Genomic DNA, 18,860 nt, shown 5'->3' on the forward strand with positions numbered 1-18,860 from the left:
ATGCAACTTTTGCCCTATATCCGAATTCGAATTTTAAAAAAATAAAAATTTGGGCTCTTTTCACTCATTTATAAAATCTGTCAAACTTAAGGCCCATTGCTCCCCTGCTAAAAATTATTTTAGAGAATTGAAATTTTGCATGGTAAAGTAATACGATATGATTTTTGCCCCCTATCCAAAATCGAATTTCGAAAAAAAAAAATTTGGCCTCTTTTCACTCCACCCTAGTATTTAACGTTACGCGAAACTTACGTTTATACAGTAGAACCCCTCTCGTCCTCCCTCCGCTAGTCCGCCACTCCGGTTGATCTGACAGTGCTCGAGCCGAACTTGTCCCGATTCGCCGATGATTCACAAGGCCCATTATCGTTTACTGTCATCGCGGCATTGTTGTTTACTTGCTACTACGCTTGTTCACTTTAGTGTTCCGTCATGTCTTGTGTCGTTTCTTTCGTTGTCTGTGTTTTCTGTACTGTAGTGTGCAGTTTTTAGGCTTACTGTTCGTTTGTTTTACGACAATGTTCTTCTGTGTTCTGTAAATCCGTAGTATTTTCTGATAATCCGACGCTTTTTTTTATGTTCCGACCATATCCCCCAGTCCCAAAGGTGACGGATTAGAGGAGTTCTACTGTAATATTGAATAGAATATGGATAGTATCCGCTAAGGTCACCATTACCCATGGAGATCGTAACGGATGACGTGCACGTGCTAACCTTACAATCTTACAAAACTGCCCCTCACATGTTCCTAAAACAAGGAAGTGAATTAACCCCTCTTTATCCCAGTGGCGGATCTAGGCCGGGGGGACTAGACCCCATTTTTTTTAGTGACAAAAAATAATTGAAGCTATTATTTCTATATTTTTGAAAGTTTATAGTAAGCGTTGCATTTTTTATTGGAAATTTTTTAAAGCCTTATATATAGCTTCAGTTGCAATTTTTCTCTTATGCAATACTTCAAATGCACAATGCCAACGTCTAACCTAGTCATAATAACCATAGAAGGAGAACTAAACTGGAAACTTCTGCATGATGCATGCAAAATTGTAAACTCATGATATATCTATCATAACCTGGATTCTAGCTGTCTCCGCCAGTTTTTACCTTCCAGATCAGCCACTTCTTCACCCCAACAGTTTAAAAATAAGTTCTAGGCCTAACAAAATTTCGTAAAAATACTTCGATTTCTATGAAACATAGTGGAATTGATAAAGGGTTAGGAAACGAAAATCTCTAATCTAGAAAGAACTTTCGATCACTTCTATCGTAAATAGTGTCACTAGTAATATTCTTGTTTACGAGGTTATGATATAAATAATTACTCCCTATTTAAACAGAACATTTAAAAAAAAGACTAGTTGTTAAGTATATATATAATTAATGTTATTTGTGCTTTAAGACCTTATAATTAAAGGTTCAGTTGCAAATGTAATAACATTGACAATACGCCAGACATAGGTTATTTTGATATCAATTTGTTATGCTGTAATTAACAAGCAACATAAACGAAGTTGTACTGTAAACGCAGTTATTAACAAAGCAACATAGACTCGAAGGACAGTAAACTGAAGATAGCGTTGAATGTGTTCAGGTCAAAACAGATAACCTGTAACTCTTGTTGACCTCAAATGAAATTGTTGTGTTTTGTAATAGGAGATTACCGTTCAAACATTTATCTTCGTGATTCGTACACGAACTAGATGAAATGCTCGTTCTTTGCACGGGGAGGATAAATATATGGGATGTATTTGAATCTTTCCTCTTCCTCCTCTTAGGATACGTGTGGCAGATGAATTAGAACTTACACTGCATAGGGATTGTCACTATCCATCTCAGCGACCCTGAAAATTATGGGTTAGCAGTGCTTCCATCTATTTTCTTTATCTGTTATTTTTGTGTCTTAGCACTATGAACAGAAGATGGCAGGACTATTGCCTATGTAACTGTTGCCAGACGATTCACAGTTTTACAACAATATTATTGTGATCGATTACAGAAAACTTAAAACATTATTTGTTATTTGGCATAAGTGCCAAATATATTTCGCAAAGCTTTGCTCATATTAAACGATAAATACCAATGCAAATTCTCACAGGTGGTAACGAGATATTTCTGATATGCTCGGAAGGCGATGTGCTTAGTTTTGAATTAACACACAAGTAACACGCTAAAGTGGTAGTCATTTTGTGTTGTTTCAACGCCTCATTTTTTTACAGTGTACAGAAACTAGTGGTGTGGATTGATTTATTTTAAAGAAGGGTCGGGTGGGGCCGAAAGTAAGTTTTACAGTAATCTCCATAGGGATCGACTTTGCCTTTCCAGTAGAGGCACCACATTAGTTATATTATTGAAGTGACTTCTCCATCAATTTCAAAGACATTACTTAGTTTAAAAAAGAAAGTTTTCAAATGATATTGCAATAAAATAAAAGTTGGTATTTTAAAAAAATCAAATGGAATCTTTCAGTTTAACGTCCCACGATTATGCCCTTTAGGCTAAGGGGGACGATGATTAAAGCAAGTGAATGATGTAGAAAGAATTGATGGAATGTGAATGTGGGAGGAAACGAGAGTACCCAGAGAAAACTCACAGACATGATGTTGTCCATCACAACCTTACTTGGCCGGGGAAAGAACCAGGGTCCCCACGGACCAGAGCTGACCGCTCTACCGCTGAGGCACCGTGTCTCCTTTTATATTTCAAATGCACGGAAACGGGCTGACTTATATCAATGACGCGTCTATTAGTAGAAATAGGCTAAGGCGTCGTAATGTTTTTGCCTTAAAATAATACTGCAAGGCTCAACGTTCTTACCATATTTTTTTTATCTAATTTTAAACTAATTAATTATTACTTCATTACTACTGTTAAAGCATCTGTAATGCTAAATGTCGTTAATAAACGAAAGTAAACTGAATGCCTGACACAACGTCATTGGTATTTGTAAGTTTAGGACGTCCCTTTTAAAATGTTACAAAAATATCATTCACGTACTATGTTTTGTTTAACTCAGGAGATATAGGCGCACGAAATTTAGTCCATCTTTTTGAAGCACGCTGTATACAAAAACAATAGAGGAATTCAGGGTGAAGTGAATAGAGTTAAGGTTAATGATATGTGGCAACAAAACATGATCGACGCTGACCTTCCAAAGGCCCTGGTGTGCAGCAGTATCGAGTTTGAGGCTGACGAAGAAGGTAATGTACAGAGAAAAGAAGCGAACTATTGACTGCAGCGAGCATGGACAGCAAGGAAGGTTAATAGATTTGTAGCCTTTTTGTTGCTGTTGTAATATGGAGCAGTAAGAAACTAGGGTAATTCTTTCCTGAACTAATCGTATGGAACCAATACTTCCGCAGCAGCATGAGGCGATTATTAGGCACGCATGCATATAGATGTGCCTCAATATATTGCGAACATAAAGATATAAAACATGTTTTGAAAACAGACCACGAGGTGGGGTGAAGTGACTAACAGATTTTGGGGTGATGTGAATAGTCCTGTTAATCATTCTATATACCATTTATCATTAATCATTCCATGTATACAATATGGACCAAACAACATATTTGCATCTTTTCTTTGTTTGTCCTCCAAACCACAGTCTCGTATAGGAGAAACCTGGGTTTAAGACATATTGAGAACTCAAATATTGTGCTCTTTCTTGTAAGTTCAGACAACTCAATGTCCCGAGACGGTACTTTGGACACGATCTCGGGTTGGTATGTCTATTTGCTTCTTAAGCATTTCTACAACAATAGCTTATGCACCTTTACATCATGTAGGTGTTATTCATTACCTATATACTCATTATGTAGCAGTTTATACCTTGTTACTTACATTATGTTAAGGATATTTCTCACCACTTCACCGTGGGGTGAAGTGGATAATTTACATTGTAGGATATGATTCATTTCTTTCTGTGCACGTTACTTGGTGTCAGGATTACTTCTTGTCTTATCTTGGTGTCAGGAATCACCTCCCAAACGTTGTCGGTGTTGTTTTGAAACAGCCTGTATAATTGTCAATCAGCCGTGCTACCATTTTTTCGCTTTTATGCTCCCTATGTTACTTCCCCCCGAATTACTTTACATAGCTTAGTTATTAATAAAACTCCCAACTCACCAAAGCAGTATATATATTTTAAGATTATATATTTGTGTTATAGTTTCGGCTATGTAACGTAGCCGTCCTCAGACACATTATGAGAGAAATATCCAATTTTGACAGTTTATATACAATCTGGATGCAAGACACGCCCACTTTCTCTTAACAAAACGTAAACTTTTAATTGGCTCTAAAAAGTAAATTTTTAATTACTGTAAACGTAAACTTTTAATTGGCTTAGAAAGTAAAAAAAGTATACTGCCACAATAGGAGTGACGTAAACAGAGAAACTAAGAAGAATTTTATACAAAACGTGAAAGAGAGTATAGAAATGATAGATAGCAACGAAGAAAGAAGGAAAAAGACAGAAATATGGTGCCAATTATTAAAGGGAAACGGATACAGAAGAGAAGATTTAGAAGAAAGAAAGGGAGAAAGAAAAGAGGAAGAAGCAGAGAAAGAAGGAAAAGGATGGTTTGGTATTGAAAGTTTAGGCGAAGATCCTGAAGAGCCTGTTGAGGAAGGAAGGAATTAAAACATATAGGAAAGGAGGAAAAAGGATAATAGACTTAGTGAGAGAAACAAGAAAGAAGAAAGAAAAGGAGATAAGATCAGAAGAAGAAGGAGTAGTGTACCAGGTTAATTGTAAAGAGTGCGATATAAAGTACATAGGGGAAACAGGAAAGAGATTAGAACAAAGGATAAAACAACATGAGGATGATGCTAGACTAAAAAGAGAGAACAACGCAATATATAGACACATTAAAGAAACAGGACATGAGATAGATTGGGAAGGAATAAAAGGATTAAAAAGGAAGAAAAGGAGTGTGATAAGAAAGTGGAAAGAAGCCCAGTGGATTAAGAAGTACGGGAGATTGTTGATGAATTGGTCTAGTGGATTGGTAATACATGAATTATGAGAAAAGATGATAGACAAAATAGAAAGAAAGAATTAAAAGGATCAACACGAGCTGTTGGAGCAGGTGTACTACGGAGAACAGTAGATGGGCATAGCGAATAGAAAGTGTAAGTGGCAAACACCTAATTAAGAGTTTCATAACAGGTGCGCAAAAAGAGAAAGTGACTACAGTAATTAAAAATTTACTTTTTAGAGCCAATTAGAAGTTTACGTTTTGTTAAGAGAAAGTGGGCATGTCTTGCATCCAGATTGTATATAAGCTGTCAAAATTGGATATTTGTGTGTCTGAGGAAGGCTATGTTACATAGCCGAAACTGTAACACAAATATATAATCTTAAAATATATATATATACTGCTTTGGTCAGTTGGAGTTTTATTAGTAATCTTGAATTTTCCAAAGCTACAATGAATAATTTACAAGCTTAGTTATGTGTGCCAAACCAAATTTAGTATAAGATAGGCACATACGCCGGTAAAAAAATTTCTTAGAATCATTTCAATGTTAACCACAAATTATAATGGGAAGAAACGAGAGGAGAAAGTAGATGAAAATGGAAAAAACCTTTTGACGTGCTATCATATCAGAGCTCACTGAGGTAACACTGAACCACTTTGCTCACCACCTATTCTTCGAATAAAATAAGTGTTCGAATAATAATTTGAATACTAAGTAAGTATTCGAATATCTTCAATAGCTAATAAATTTTTCAATAACTACTTTATATGGGTAACGAATGAATGTTTGAATATTTTTTAAATAAAGAACAAGTAATAGAATAATCCTACATTTAAATAACAGATAAGGGTTCCAATAGTTACTTGAGTAACAAGGAAATGTTAGAATCTATACTTGAATAACAAATAAAGTAAGTGTTTGAATAATTCTTGAATAATGAATAAGTGTTTGAATAACTGTTATCGCTTAGTTTGTTGTGTGTTGGTAAAACAATCTACATAAATGATTCATTCATTATGAAAACGCTATATTTTCAAAAATTTACACGTACACATATGAAAGATATAGGCTATGAAAAAATCACAAACTCACCAAGTTCGTATTGTGTAAAGTTTGGCACTCCCTCATTGTCACATCCCAGTTCGTGACTATCTAAACGATGGACTTCCGCATCGCTGGATTGGGTGTATTGGTGAGAATGACCTTACTTTGTTTCCCTGGCCTCCCAGATCTCCTGATTTAACGCTCTGGGACTTCTTCCTGTGGGGGTACATTAAGAACCTTGTTTACGTAGCCCCACTACCGCAATCCTTAGTCGAGCTCAATGAACGCATCAGTGCTACAGTGCAGACAATTGACAGAACTATGCTACAGAATGTATGGAATGATCTTGAGTATCGTCTGGACGTGTGTTCGTGTGACCAAAGGGGTACATATTGAATATTTGTAGAAGGTTTATAAACTTGGTGAGTTCGTGATTCTTTTCATATATCTTTCATGTGTGCACGTGTAACTTTTGAAAATATGGCCTTTTCTAAATGAATGAATCATTTATGCTAGTCCTGTATTCTAATTCTGTATCTATTTTGTATGTTTTATTGTCAAATCAAGGTGAAGTGCCAAATAAATAAAGTTTAATACTTCCACTACATACTGCTGTTCGAGTTTAGCCGAGGATGAAATGCAGTAAGAACAGAGGCAGGAGAACAGGGGAACAATTTCCTCCTGAGTTTGAAATATACATGCTTCTTAATAAATGGTTTACTAATATACTATAAAAGAGTGGACTATCATGGTCATCATTGTTTCATGAACAATCTTGTCTCATCCCCACCCTCATTTGGCAAAATCTGAAAGGATACTCCTGTGCAGGAATGGCAGCAACAACTTATGTTGTGTATGGCCAGCTGATTCCATTGCTGAAATCTCGTTTACGTGGAAACCAATTTAACTTAACTGATACTCTATGATCAAGATGACTGTTACACTTCGACGAAGATCACTTAAGGTTAGTGTAAAGGGACAAGTTTTGCCGATAGATGTCACTACAGGCTTCGTATCTCTCTCATGTACTTTTTACCTTTCACAAAAATTTACATTTTTTAAAATAAATTTCAACCTAGAGACTTCAAATTTTTAGGGAAGGAACTTCATAACCTATTAAAGGGAGCAATCCGTGCTGATTTTTTTATTTAGAATTTTCTTCATTGTTGAATCAGTTTCATTGTTAAAGGTTTGGATATCCATTTCAACAATCAAGCCATTTCAACAATGAAGAAAATTCTAAATAAAAAATCGGCACGGATTATTGCCTTCGATAGATTATGAAGTTCCATTTCTAAAAATTTGAAATCTGTAGGTTGAAATTTATTTTAAAAATTGTAAATTTTTGTGAAAGGTAAAAAATACATGGGAGAGATACTAAGACTGTAGTGCCATCTAGCGGCAAAACTTGTCCCTTTAAACTAACCTTAAATGGCTCCTTCAGGAGGATTTCTGTCAAACGTTACTGGCTCATTGAGTGAGTCAGGGACGTACGGACGGGGTGTGTCGTGGAGATTCGGAACCTCCCGAAATCCCGACTTTTCTGTGAATTTTGTCTAATTTCAGTAGTCATTTTACAAAATTTAGTATATCGGAATCCTCCTCGTTATAAATCCCCGCATATGTGCCTGAAGTGAGTGATTGGTGTTGTGCGTAAGAATAAAATAGGATGTTTTTTATTTAACTATTTGTCCTTGTATTAATTAGTTATTGTAGTGATGTAACCGCGCGTGATTAAATATATGTTGATTTACAAAACACTACAAACGTATGCACCGATCTATTAGGACTATTATAAATTAGAATAATTATTGAAACTTTTTTTCTATAAATCATTTAATATTTGCAGTATATAAATTATTGAAACAGTTTTTTTATTCAAATAATTTGTTCGATCTATTATTCAAAAATAATTTTGTTTGAGTTTTCGAATTTTAACAGTAAGCTTAATATAAAATATTAATCAGGCTCTCGGGCTACGAATATTTCCACTTCTTTCTGTTTAACTGTTCTAAACACTAGCCCAAAGCGCATCGGGAATTTTAAATCGGAATCATCGCAAAGTGCGTTTCTTTCTTTCTTAGTGGCGTACTTAGGGGAGCTATCTGGCTCAAGCCACATTCCCCCCGTAAAATAGTTTTTCACATTCCAAATACAAGAATAATCCTTCTTACCATTTCTAAGAATTTCATTGACTTTCCATTTTCTTAAGTTCTTTGTTCAGAAATAATACTGTATTTGTCAAATTTCATTCCATGGAAGAACTGCGTTCCTTTTGCTTTCTTTTGTCCATTCTACTCTTCTTTTTCTTTTTCTTAGTTGTTTCCTTCTTTCGTTTCTCCTGTCATACTTTCTACCGTTCTTAGTTGTGATTCAGTCAGTAACACCAAAATTAAGAGGAGCTGATAAGCGAAAGAAGTGTTCCACATCAACTTGCACGGATATCAACATAACGACCTTTAGTTATTATAGCAAAGGAATATTTACATCGTTTAGTTATAAAGAAAGATAAATGTTTGAATTAAAGAAAATCAAGACGGGGGAATAAGTAGTCCGGGAAATTAAGTAGGCCAATAAGATGCTTTCTTTCTTTTTCTATGAATAAAATAAAAGGTCAGATTCACTGCTAAATTTTTGTGTCATGTCACATGATTCATCAGTCTGTGATTCTTGCCATTAATACTTCAGTTTATGCATAAATTAAAATATAGCATCCATCCTTTATCGAATGGAGGGCTCAAAAATTGAAAAATTCGCAAATAGCACACACACACACACACACACACACATATATATATATATATATATATATATATATATATATATATATATATATATATATATATATATATATATACTGTATATAAGCGCGAGAGAGGAAAGAGTAACAAAGACCTTTACATGTAACTGTAGGGATATTTTCCGTTCTTCCTTCTGTACTTTTCATATAGACTTTGTCTAAACTCAAAGGCCTCGTATGAGCTACTTAGGGAAGTACTTTCACCCCTTTTTGTTCCATTCTAGGTGAAAGATCTAAAACGCTGGGGCGCACATTTAATTATTATAGGCTTTTATGCTGATTACAGTTTTAATGACAAGAAATGCAGACCGGTGAATCTTATATTATACACACAAAAATTTAGCAGTGAATCTAACCTTTTATTGTATTCATACAAGAAACAGAAGCATCCTCTTGGCCTACCTAATTTCCCGGGCTACTTGTTCCCTTCCTCTTGATATTCTTTAATTCAAACATTTATCTTTCTTTACAACTAAATGATGAATATATTCCTTTGCTATAATAACTAAAGTCCTGTTATGCTGGTGTCCGTGCAAGTTGGTGTGGAACACCAGGTCCGCCTATCAGCTCCTCTTAGTTTTGGTGTTACTGACGACGGCCGACTTGAATCACAACTAACAACGGTCGAAAGTATGATAGGAGAAACGAAAGAAAGTAACAACTAAGAAAAACAAATAGAAGAGTTGAATGGACGAAAGAAAAAAAAGAATGCAGTTCTTACATGGAATGAAATTTGACAAATACAATATTTCTTAACAAAGAACATAAGAAAATGGAAAGTCAATGAAATTCTTAGAAATGGTAAGAAGGATTATTGCTGTTCGTGGAATGCGAAAACCTAACAAATTTATTTTGGGAAGGGGGGGGGCTTAAGCCCGATAGCCTCCTAAATACGCCACTGCTATAATTAATTGCATCTTCACACCTCTTTCTTTCTAACTCTTTTCTTACCTTCTAGAAGAAATGTGAAACAATGCTGAAGCACTATTTGGTTGTTTTAAGTCAAAATCCAAATACAATTTTTTTATTGTTTTTTTTAATAATGTCTAATTTATTCAGTAAAAATTTTAAAACGTGCTGTGACGCGTAGGGGAAACAACAATTCCTGAAAACCATAATGTTTTGTTTTGACCTAAACACTAGCAAATAAAAAAAACTGTTGAAAGTAGAAAAAGTGTTTATTTAAAAAAATCCGAAGCGGAAGTCTTCTCATTCCAAAGCTTCTTGAAATGAAATGAGCCAGAGCCGTATGTGTGACATGCTGCACCAGACATTGAGCATCCCCCTCTCTGTCTTTTTAACCCTTCCTCACCTCACACCCCCAGAGCAGAAGACTCCGCCCCAAAGGCCGTGCTCTGCCACTCCAAGTATATAAATTTTGGTTGAACTCTGGCCGACCTCTCTTCTCATCTGATGTGTGAACTCGTGTGCGCTGTGTCGAACGACAGCGGAGCGCAGTAGCTAGGCTTTCCAGCAGTAGCTACTGCATCCGCCGGGGGGCTAGGTGCCCCCACCTCAACACACAACACTCAAATGACATTCGAAACAAGTGGTTGTGACAGTTGATTTTTTTTGTTTTACAAATATCTTTATTTATGTGATTTTCTTTGTAAAAATTATATGTGTTCTTCTCTGCATAAACAGTGAATAAGGCAAAAAAACCGAACAATGTTATTGTTTTGGAACAGAAATTCTGTCGCCGATTTCTCGGTGAGCTTAAGAATTTCAAGGAATGTATTGTTTGTGTTATTACTAGTGATAGGGGTCATATCCAGTGTTCGTGCTCAGGACGATGACAATAATTATGACGAATATAATTACGCGGAATATTATGACTATGAGGACGAAAATGGAAATGAAGAAGGTAAGTCAACCAAAAATTTGTTTTATATCTCTAATGCAAGTGGTCTCTGGTTCAATCTCAGGACATGCAGATATGGGCATTTTGCAAATGGTTGCGGGCTCAGACTGACTGTCTTCAATGAAGTTCGCAGTTCCTAATCTTGATGATAACATACTCTATCTCAGATTTTTACTCAATCATGCTTGGCTTCATTTGATTTGATTTTGAATTTAGTGTCCCTTTTCAACAGCAAGGCTGTATAAGACGTGGACCTACAGCTTAACATGGAATCTGAACCACATGAGCTCTCGCCGGGAGTCGAACCTGGATCTTCCACGTCAAAAGCGTGTACGCTAACCGCTTAGCCACGAGAGAGCTCAGCAATCAACCTTGGGCTTGCTATCATCAGTGAGAATCGCGGTAACTGGAACTCAAATAAATTAATCTTTTTGGATTCGTATTCACTAAGGACCCATTCATAAGGATTGAGTATAAAATTTGGCCAAAATGTCGCCTTTCCAAAACCGCTTTCCAAAATCGGGATGAAATCTCAACCAGAGGATAAACTCGCCGTAAAAATTTCTTCAATATAGAAGTATTCAATATATTGCTTTATGAGTATATTTAAACATAACATGTAATTAAGATTAGGATTAGGACCTATTAGTGGCCTGGGACCTATAAGTTAGGTACCACCCCGGCATTTGCCTGGTGTGAATGAGGAAACCCAGAAAACCTCATCCAGGATTGCTGACCTGAAAAAGCTTTTTACACTTTTTCAACCATGTGTCCCCACCGGGAATCGAACCCGGGCAAATCGTACCAAAGGCGAGAGAACGTAATTACATTTGAAATAATGACAGAAGAAAATTTCCAACGTATGTTTCGAAAACAATAATTATAAATAAACAGATCACTAAAAGAATATAATAAGGGATTTTATATATATTTTTTTTACAAAGAGGAAATGATAAACAGCTTAGCAGATTGCTGCCCTGCATAGATTAATATATCACTACCTTAGCAGTTTCTGTTCAGCAAATAATGATTAAACTAAAGGAAGATTGTTGGTTAGAACTTCCTCTCGTTTGACTTCATTTGACGATTATATGTGTATCCTTCCATTCATTTTGAAGCTGCCAAGTGTCCATTGTCTAAAATAAGCATATTTGGAGCCATCTTAGTTAAGTCTTTGTTTCATATTATTATTATTATTATTAGCCAGAAATTAACCTTAAATTTTGGTCTTTATTAATAGAATAACAAAAAGTTTGAGTGATGGAAGCCACAGAAGATATGGAGCATTCAATCATATGGAAATGAAATGAAATTACCAAAGTTATGGAAAAGAGACATATAAAGTTTGTACAGTGCGCTTGAGTACATGTTAACGTTATTTACAAGAATTATTTACAATGTCTGGGATGAATCTTCTTTGGCGAAGGAGAACCCGATAACGATACCCGGCGGGAATCTCACATTAAGGTATATGACCATGTTTCATATAGCTACGCTGCTGAAAGGGACACTAAACTGACAATGAAATCAAATCAAATCTGGAAGGAATATTTAACCTCTAAAAGGATCTTCTGAGAGATATCTTAAAGATCAAATATACCCAAAATGACTAAAAGTGAACTTAATTCCTTTGTTGACTAAACGCCTTATATAAGTTTATACCCGTTCAATATTAAAGTCTAAAGTAAATGGGGCGTCGTGTCATATCATTCCATACCAATAAATGAAATACCATAGACGAAGTTGATCTATGTTCTAATTTTTTCACGACATCCGAGCTGTTATTTGGTTATATTTTCTAACACAGTCATCACTGTCTATTAAAGAACTTTCAGGCATTCCCCTGTTTGATATATTCTAACGAGTCATAAAGTCTATGTGTTTAATATTAATGTCACCTCGGTCAGGGGTGTTTCGAAAAGGTTCCCCATGAGTTCGAATCTCGCTCTCCAAATACAATATTGTGTGAGATGAGAAGTAAGAACATGACTACAACATTGATATTAAAACCTTTTTAAAAATATATATTGAACATTTTGCTCGGAATAAACCGTTATGGCGAGGTTTCGTCCTGCCGAGATTTCAGCATACGAGATTTCATATCGCGAGATTTCGGGCTGCAAGGATTTGACAATATGAGATTTTGGCCTTACCCACCCGAATATAAGTAAATCCCTTGAAATTTGTGAGATAGTCTTCTCAGGGAAAAGTAGTAGTTTTATTTTTCCAAGTATTTAGTATTTAGAAGGCAATCTACTTACCATAAGACCGAGGTATAGTATGAGAAGGTAGCATATGTATGTAACTGTGACGAGAAAGGCTTTGTGGTGGACAAACATCTTGTGCGTGGGTTTCCTCGGGGTTCTCCCGTTTCCTCCCACTTTCTTCATTCCACCATTTCATTCATTGTTCATCATCACCGTCTCCTTTAGCCTAAGCGGCATAACCGTGGAACGTACAACTCAAAGATTTCAAAGATGTGACGAGAAAGGATTCAAAATGGAAAATTAGCATGATTTTAAAAATGCCAGTGTCGTAAAGGTGAAATTTAGTAAGGTTGCGAAGTTGAGAGTCATTTCAACTTTTCATAATTGAAATTTTGGTAAAAAGAAAAAGTGTCTGGCTAATTTTCTGGACAATATGATAGCTGACTTTTATTAAGGATTTTCCTTTATCAAAAATTCCTTTGTATACTTACTCTGTCTGAGTATGTGTCCGGGATGCACAAAATCTGATAAACTACTTGGAGGATTACCATCAATTTTGGCCAGGATGTAAACCGTTCAGAAGCTAGGGATCGTGCTCGTTGACGGACGGATTCTATCCAGCCGACCCCAAGAGAATATGGGCAATCGAAAATCGGTTTCCCATGTGTGCTATCAAAGTAATTATGGATAGCTCCTTGCTTGATACACTATGCGCAGTGCTATTCAGGTTAGCGGGTTAGTATAATGTTCAGGATGCAAAATGCGGTGCGTGGAATATAACACTGAAATGAATCTAAATGATTGTGTACGCGTTCTCATATATTCATTCATTGTTAAGTAACTATATTTAATTTAATTTGAGGTAAAATGGTATGTTTAAGCCAAACTTTGATAAAATGTAGATCGTTAAGGAGTTTGGTTTACGAAATTAGAAATCAAAATTTTCAGGTGGTATACAGTGTAACAGTATTATTATTATTATTATTATTATTATTATTATTATTATTATTATTATTATTATTATTATTATTATTATTATTATTATTATTATTATTATTATTATTATTATTGAAGAGTCTTCATTATTCTTTTTCTTCTTGTCTTTACTTACAATTTTCTTTCCAAAATAACACAATAAAGACGTACAATATAGTGAGGACTGATTATTTAAAGTATGCTCTTTAATATTTACAGGAGAATTGTTTAATAGCGGAAGAATATTAAGCGACTGATTGTGTAATGAATCCATAATTACACATTATTGTCCACTTGGTATCTCTAATGCTAATTATCAACCTATTCCTGTACTCCAGCTCGAAACTATTAGTTTTGCCATAGCACTGTTTGAACTACAGAGTGTTTAAATATTGTAGTTGTTAGGGTTTAGGATTTTGAATTAGCTAGGGTGGGTTTTGAAAGAAAAGTATTTTTGTTTGTTGTATATTGAATTATATGTAAGGTAAAATTAAATTAAAAGACTTTTTTTCTTTAACAAAATACAAGACTTTATTTACATAAAATTAAAGACAAATAATATAAAAGCGAAGTTATTGAGCCAACATTTTGTTATTACGTTGGAATCTAAAATGTGAAGCTTAAAACTCTTAAGTGACAGCGTTTAATATACAAGGATAAAAAAATACAACTTACATTAAGATGAAGAGCAGTTGTTCAGTTTACCCATGTTTGAGTCAGACTCTGAATCCAAATGTGCATTTGTATTTGAATTTGATTTTGAAATTCAAAAGAATGCCTGGTCTCTCGCGTACCTTTTTATATTTGATGATTTACATTATTTGGAATCCTGAGGTTCTCTATAATAACTTTTACTGCTACGTAATTAGCTGAGAACCTCATTAACTAATAATACATTAACACTGCTTGTCTAAATTTTTTTGTTCCATTTAGATTCCCATCACCTAATTAACGAAGTATTTTCAGATTTTTTACAATTGCCATTTTTAAAAGAAACAGTACAAAACTATATTGATCATTTAAATGACTATAACATTGGAATAAAGCTTCTTAGTATTTTTATACAATATGATTTTTTTTAAAAATATAAACTCAGTTTTTAAGATTTCATTACAAGAGGAAAGGCACTGGTCATTTTATCTCCAGCTTCCTGGGTTAGTGCCTCTATAGGTAAGTAGGCTACAACCTGCATTCGAAAAATGAAATGAAATCTTTGAGTTTTACGTTCCACGGTTATGCCGGCTAGGCTAAAGGAGACCGTGATGATGAGAGATGAATGAAATAATGGGAATGAAGAAAGTGGGAGGAAACGGGAGAACCCCGAAGAAACCCACGCATACGGTGTTTGTCCACCACAAAAAACCACTTGGTGGAGCAGGGTTTGAACCCGGGACCCCATGCACCAGAGATGAACGCTCTACCACTGAGCCACCGCGGCCTCCAATCTGCATTCGAGTAGAGCACTCAGATATACACATAAATGTTAAAAGAACTCATATATATGTAGTGATTTCCCATGAGACAAGAAGTGTATTTTCGAATTCGAGGTGAGACAAAAAATTTCTGGACTCTAGTGGCCAATACTTAAAGTTCATCCAAGTCTCAGATCACAGTGTTTTCGTGTTACATGACTCCTAATACAAAAACTGTAGATTGGTAAAGTGATTCTACAAACACAATAAGTGGCATTTATTAGCGTTTAAAAAAACAGAAGTCATTAGTGAATACGTACACTTCAACAATGAATATCGTTTAAATTTTGTTATATCAGACACCGGACCTTTTGTGACGCAGAATGATTCCAGTAACTTGTAGTTAGAAATTAAGAAAAAATATTAGGGCATTAATCTACGAAACTAGACGAGAAAAGTTTCGAGAAAAGCTTTCTGAGAATTGAGACGAGACGAGAAAGAAGTTTTCGAGAATCAATACGAAACAAGACTTTACAAAATTTGCGAGACATAAAACCTTATTTCTCGTCTTGTGTCATGGATAACATTAAATATATGTTTATAAGGTTTTCCGTATAGTCCAGAAATTTGACAGTTGTGACGTAATAAACTGTACCTCTAGATATCTGTCCTAGAATCAAATTACTAGAAAGAGTTATTACTCCATCTAAATCCATTTTGTAGAACCTATTTCGCTTTGTATCCAAATAGTGCATCCAACTTCTTCACTAATATAAATGAAAAAAGTGCGATCCTTTTACCGCACCGAGGCTATATAGGAAGGGGTCCTACTTCGGTTTGTTATCCCATACAAGCACTGCTACCGGTCTGATCTGAAAGCATACGCACATAAGGCATGCGTTATTTAAAAATTAGAAGAAAAAAGAGAAGGAAAAATATTTTTAGAAATTTGAGAAGGAACCGAATCCTGAATGAGAGTAAATGTTTTAAAGTCCAGAACCATCTTGTTATCTTGATTCTCTCTGTATTCTAAAACCTTGACCTTCCTTTTAATAATCTGTGAATTCTAATAAAATGTCTGGATTTTCTTTGAGCAGTGTCTCTCTTCTTTTGACATCTTTTAACAAAACAAGATAATGAGTTAATTCTTCCATGCGACGTATCTATTCCTAGTAAATATTTTTAAACGTTTTGTAATCTAATTTCGATTACTTCTTCAGAAAATGTAGTGTAACAAAGAGGTTCTGTTTGTTATGCGCTGATGCTAAACGTAAGACGATGATGAGATGGATGATAATGGTGGAGAGGCGAAAATGGAAGGAAACGTTGAACCGGGGGGGGGAACCACACACGGTGTTTATGCATCACAAATCGCATTTGGCGTGACCTGGGATTGAACACGGGATCTCTCATACCAGAGGTGAACGCTAAGAAGGAGTTTTGTGATGTTTCATAAATATAATCTACTCATGTGCATGTTAGAAAACCATTGCGTCAATGAGTTGTTTTCCTATTTTTTCTTGCTAAACATACTTTGTATGTATTTTCTTACATGTTTTCTATTATTTTCAATATTCTTTCAACTATTTCATAACTCACCGTTTGGAATAAGTGCGTTATGTTAAGACAGGGGTGCCCACAAAGGGGGGCTATGACGCAAACTGCGTCATTGAAATATTTGGGGGGTTAAAATCTATATAAATATGTTTGAGAGGGTGTAAAAATTAATCGAAAAGATTTTTTTTCATGGAAGAACACCTACGGATAGACAATTGGGGGGGTGCGTCATGGACATAAGGGGGGAAGGGGGTGGGCACCACTGTGTTAAGAGTAGGTCTTCCATTGTTAGGAGAAGACGAACTATAATAGATTTAATAGTTTATTTAACAGTGAATTTTTATGTGTATAAAAATCTGTTCTAAGAGAGAAAGAACTACCAATTATTATTGACTACCTGAAATACCCATTGTTCGCTTGGATCAGATAAAATATCTATGTAAACAAACTGAACAACGTAAAAAAAAAAAAATATCGGTAATTTTCTAGTACTTTTACATGTTTCGGTACCGCCCCTCAGGTGACTCTTAGTCTGCATAGAGTGGTAGCTGAATTTGAACGTCATCGCTAATGGAATTTTCACCACTGATCTCAGCGACCGCGAAAACTATAGATTTGACACTAATATCGGTCATTTTGGATTATTTTTACATGTCTTGGTATACCACCCGATGATCCCCAACCCGCAGCCGAATGGTGTGAATTTAGAAGTTAAGCCGATCAGAGTTTCACCATTGATCTCAGCGACCGCAAAAACTAATATCGGACATTTTCTACTACTTTTACATGTCCTGATAAACATACCCTGAGACCCCCCTGGTTCGTCTTGGCCTGGGGCCTGGACCAATGTACCCGTGACGAAAATTTGGTAACTCGATCCACTCGTCTGGTCCCCAGGCCGCACACAGACCCACAGACAGACAGACAAACTAACTGTTTTATTTATGCATATTAGATTAGATAGATTACATAGACTAGGAATGAGTAATTTTTAGCTCCATAAAATGAATTTTTCTCAATTTTCTCCAAAACTAGCATCGGAATTTACTCCTCTAGTATCTGATCTTGTTCAGATCGAAGAAATTTATCTATTGAAATATGTCTTGTCTTTTGTCTATATTACAGAAAAACAGAAGTTAAAGAGTTGATAATTCAAGGATTCAAGTATATATATATCATTAACTAAGCTGTATCGTATCATTTTGCTAGATTGAAAACGAAAACGTTGATAAGGGAGTAAAGTAATATGTGGCAGGTTAGTGCACAGCATCAATTTTTACATTAAAAAAACAGAAAAAACAGAAAAAAGGAAAAAATATTTTTTCGATTTTGTCAAAAAACCCGCATCAGGATTTATATTCGCCTGTACGATTTTGTTCATCTCAAAAAGACCTATCAATTGCTAGATGTTTCATAGTTAAACAAAAATTAAAATAATTAATTAAAGGATTAATGATAATTGAATCAATGAGTTGAAAAGAGAAGAATCTCCATCGCCCCTATATTCGAGAAACTCCTGTATGCGCTGTAGAAAGCGTATATGTTCTTCCTTTTTATACCACATAATGGATTCATTCTAAATGAACAACTTGTATATCTCAACTCATTTTCTCAAAATTTGGAGTTTCTTCCTTTTTGCAATTCAGCGACTCAATGTTTATCCATATCTCATTAACCGTAACAGGTACTGCCCTCTTGCTAATGTCAGAATAAAGATCTTGATTACTCCGTACTTCAGTATGAGTTACAACTTAATAAGTGTCCTAGTTATTCTACAACGTATCAATTTTTAGATATACAAAAATCAGTTTTCCTCATTTTTTTCGAAAATTACTCATGAGAATTTAACTTACCTGTAACATTTTGTTCAGCTGAATTGAGATTTACCGAATAGTACTTTTATCTTTACATTTTATTTCGTTTTACATTAGTATTTTTTTCTTTAATTTCTTTTTGGGGGCACAGTGGTTCAGTGGTAGAGCGCTTACCTCTGGTGCGTGGGGTCCCTGGTTCGATACCCG

General features: G+C 35.1%; 1 protein-coding gene across 2 annotated transcripts in view; it reads left to right on the forward strand.

Annotated features, from left to right (window-relative positions):
- Nucleotides 1-10,223: 10,223 nt before the first annotated feature.
- LOC145678887 (uncharacterized) overlaps nt 10,224-18,860 on the forward strand; it is a 136,299-nt gene continuing 127,662 nt past the window's right edge. For both annotated transcript variants that reach the window (XM_081749463.1, XM_081749464.1), the window contains exon 1: nt 10,224-10,691. In XM_081749463.1, the coding sequence (XP_081605589.1) occupies nt 10,496-10,691 (196 nt within the window). In that variant the 5' untranslated portion in view covers nt 10,224-10,495. The remainder of the gene's footprint in view (nt 10,692-18,860) is intronic.

This window comes from Thermobia domestica, chromosome 2, assembly GCF_964235325.1.
Source record: "Thermobia domestica chromosome 2, izTheDome1.hap1.1, whole genome shotgun sequence".
NCBI lineage: Eukaryota > Metazoa > Arthropoda > Insecta > Zygentoma > Lepismatidae > Thermobia > Thermobia domestica.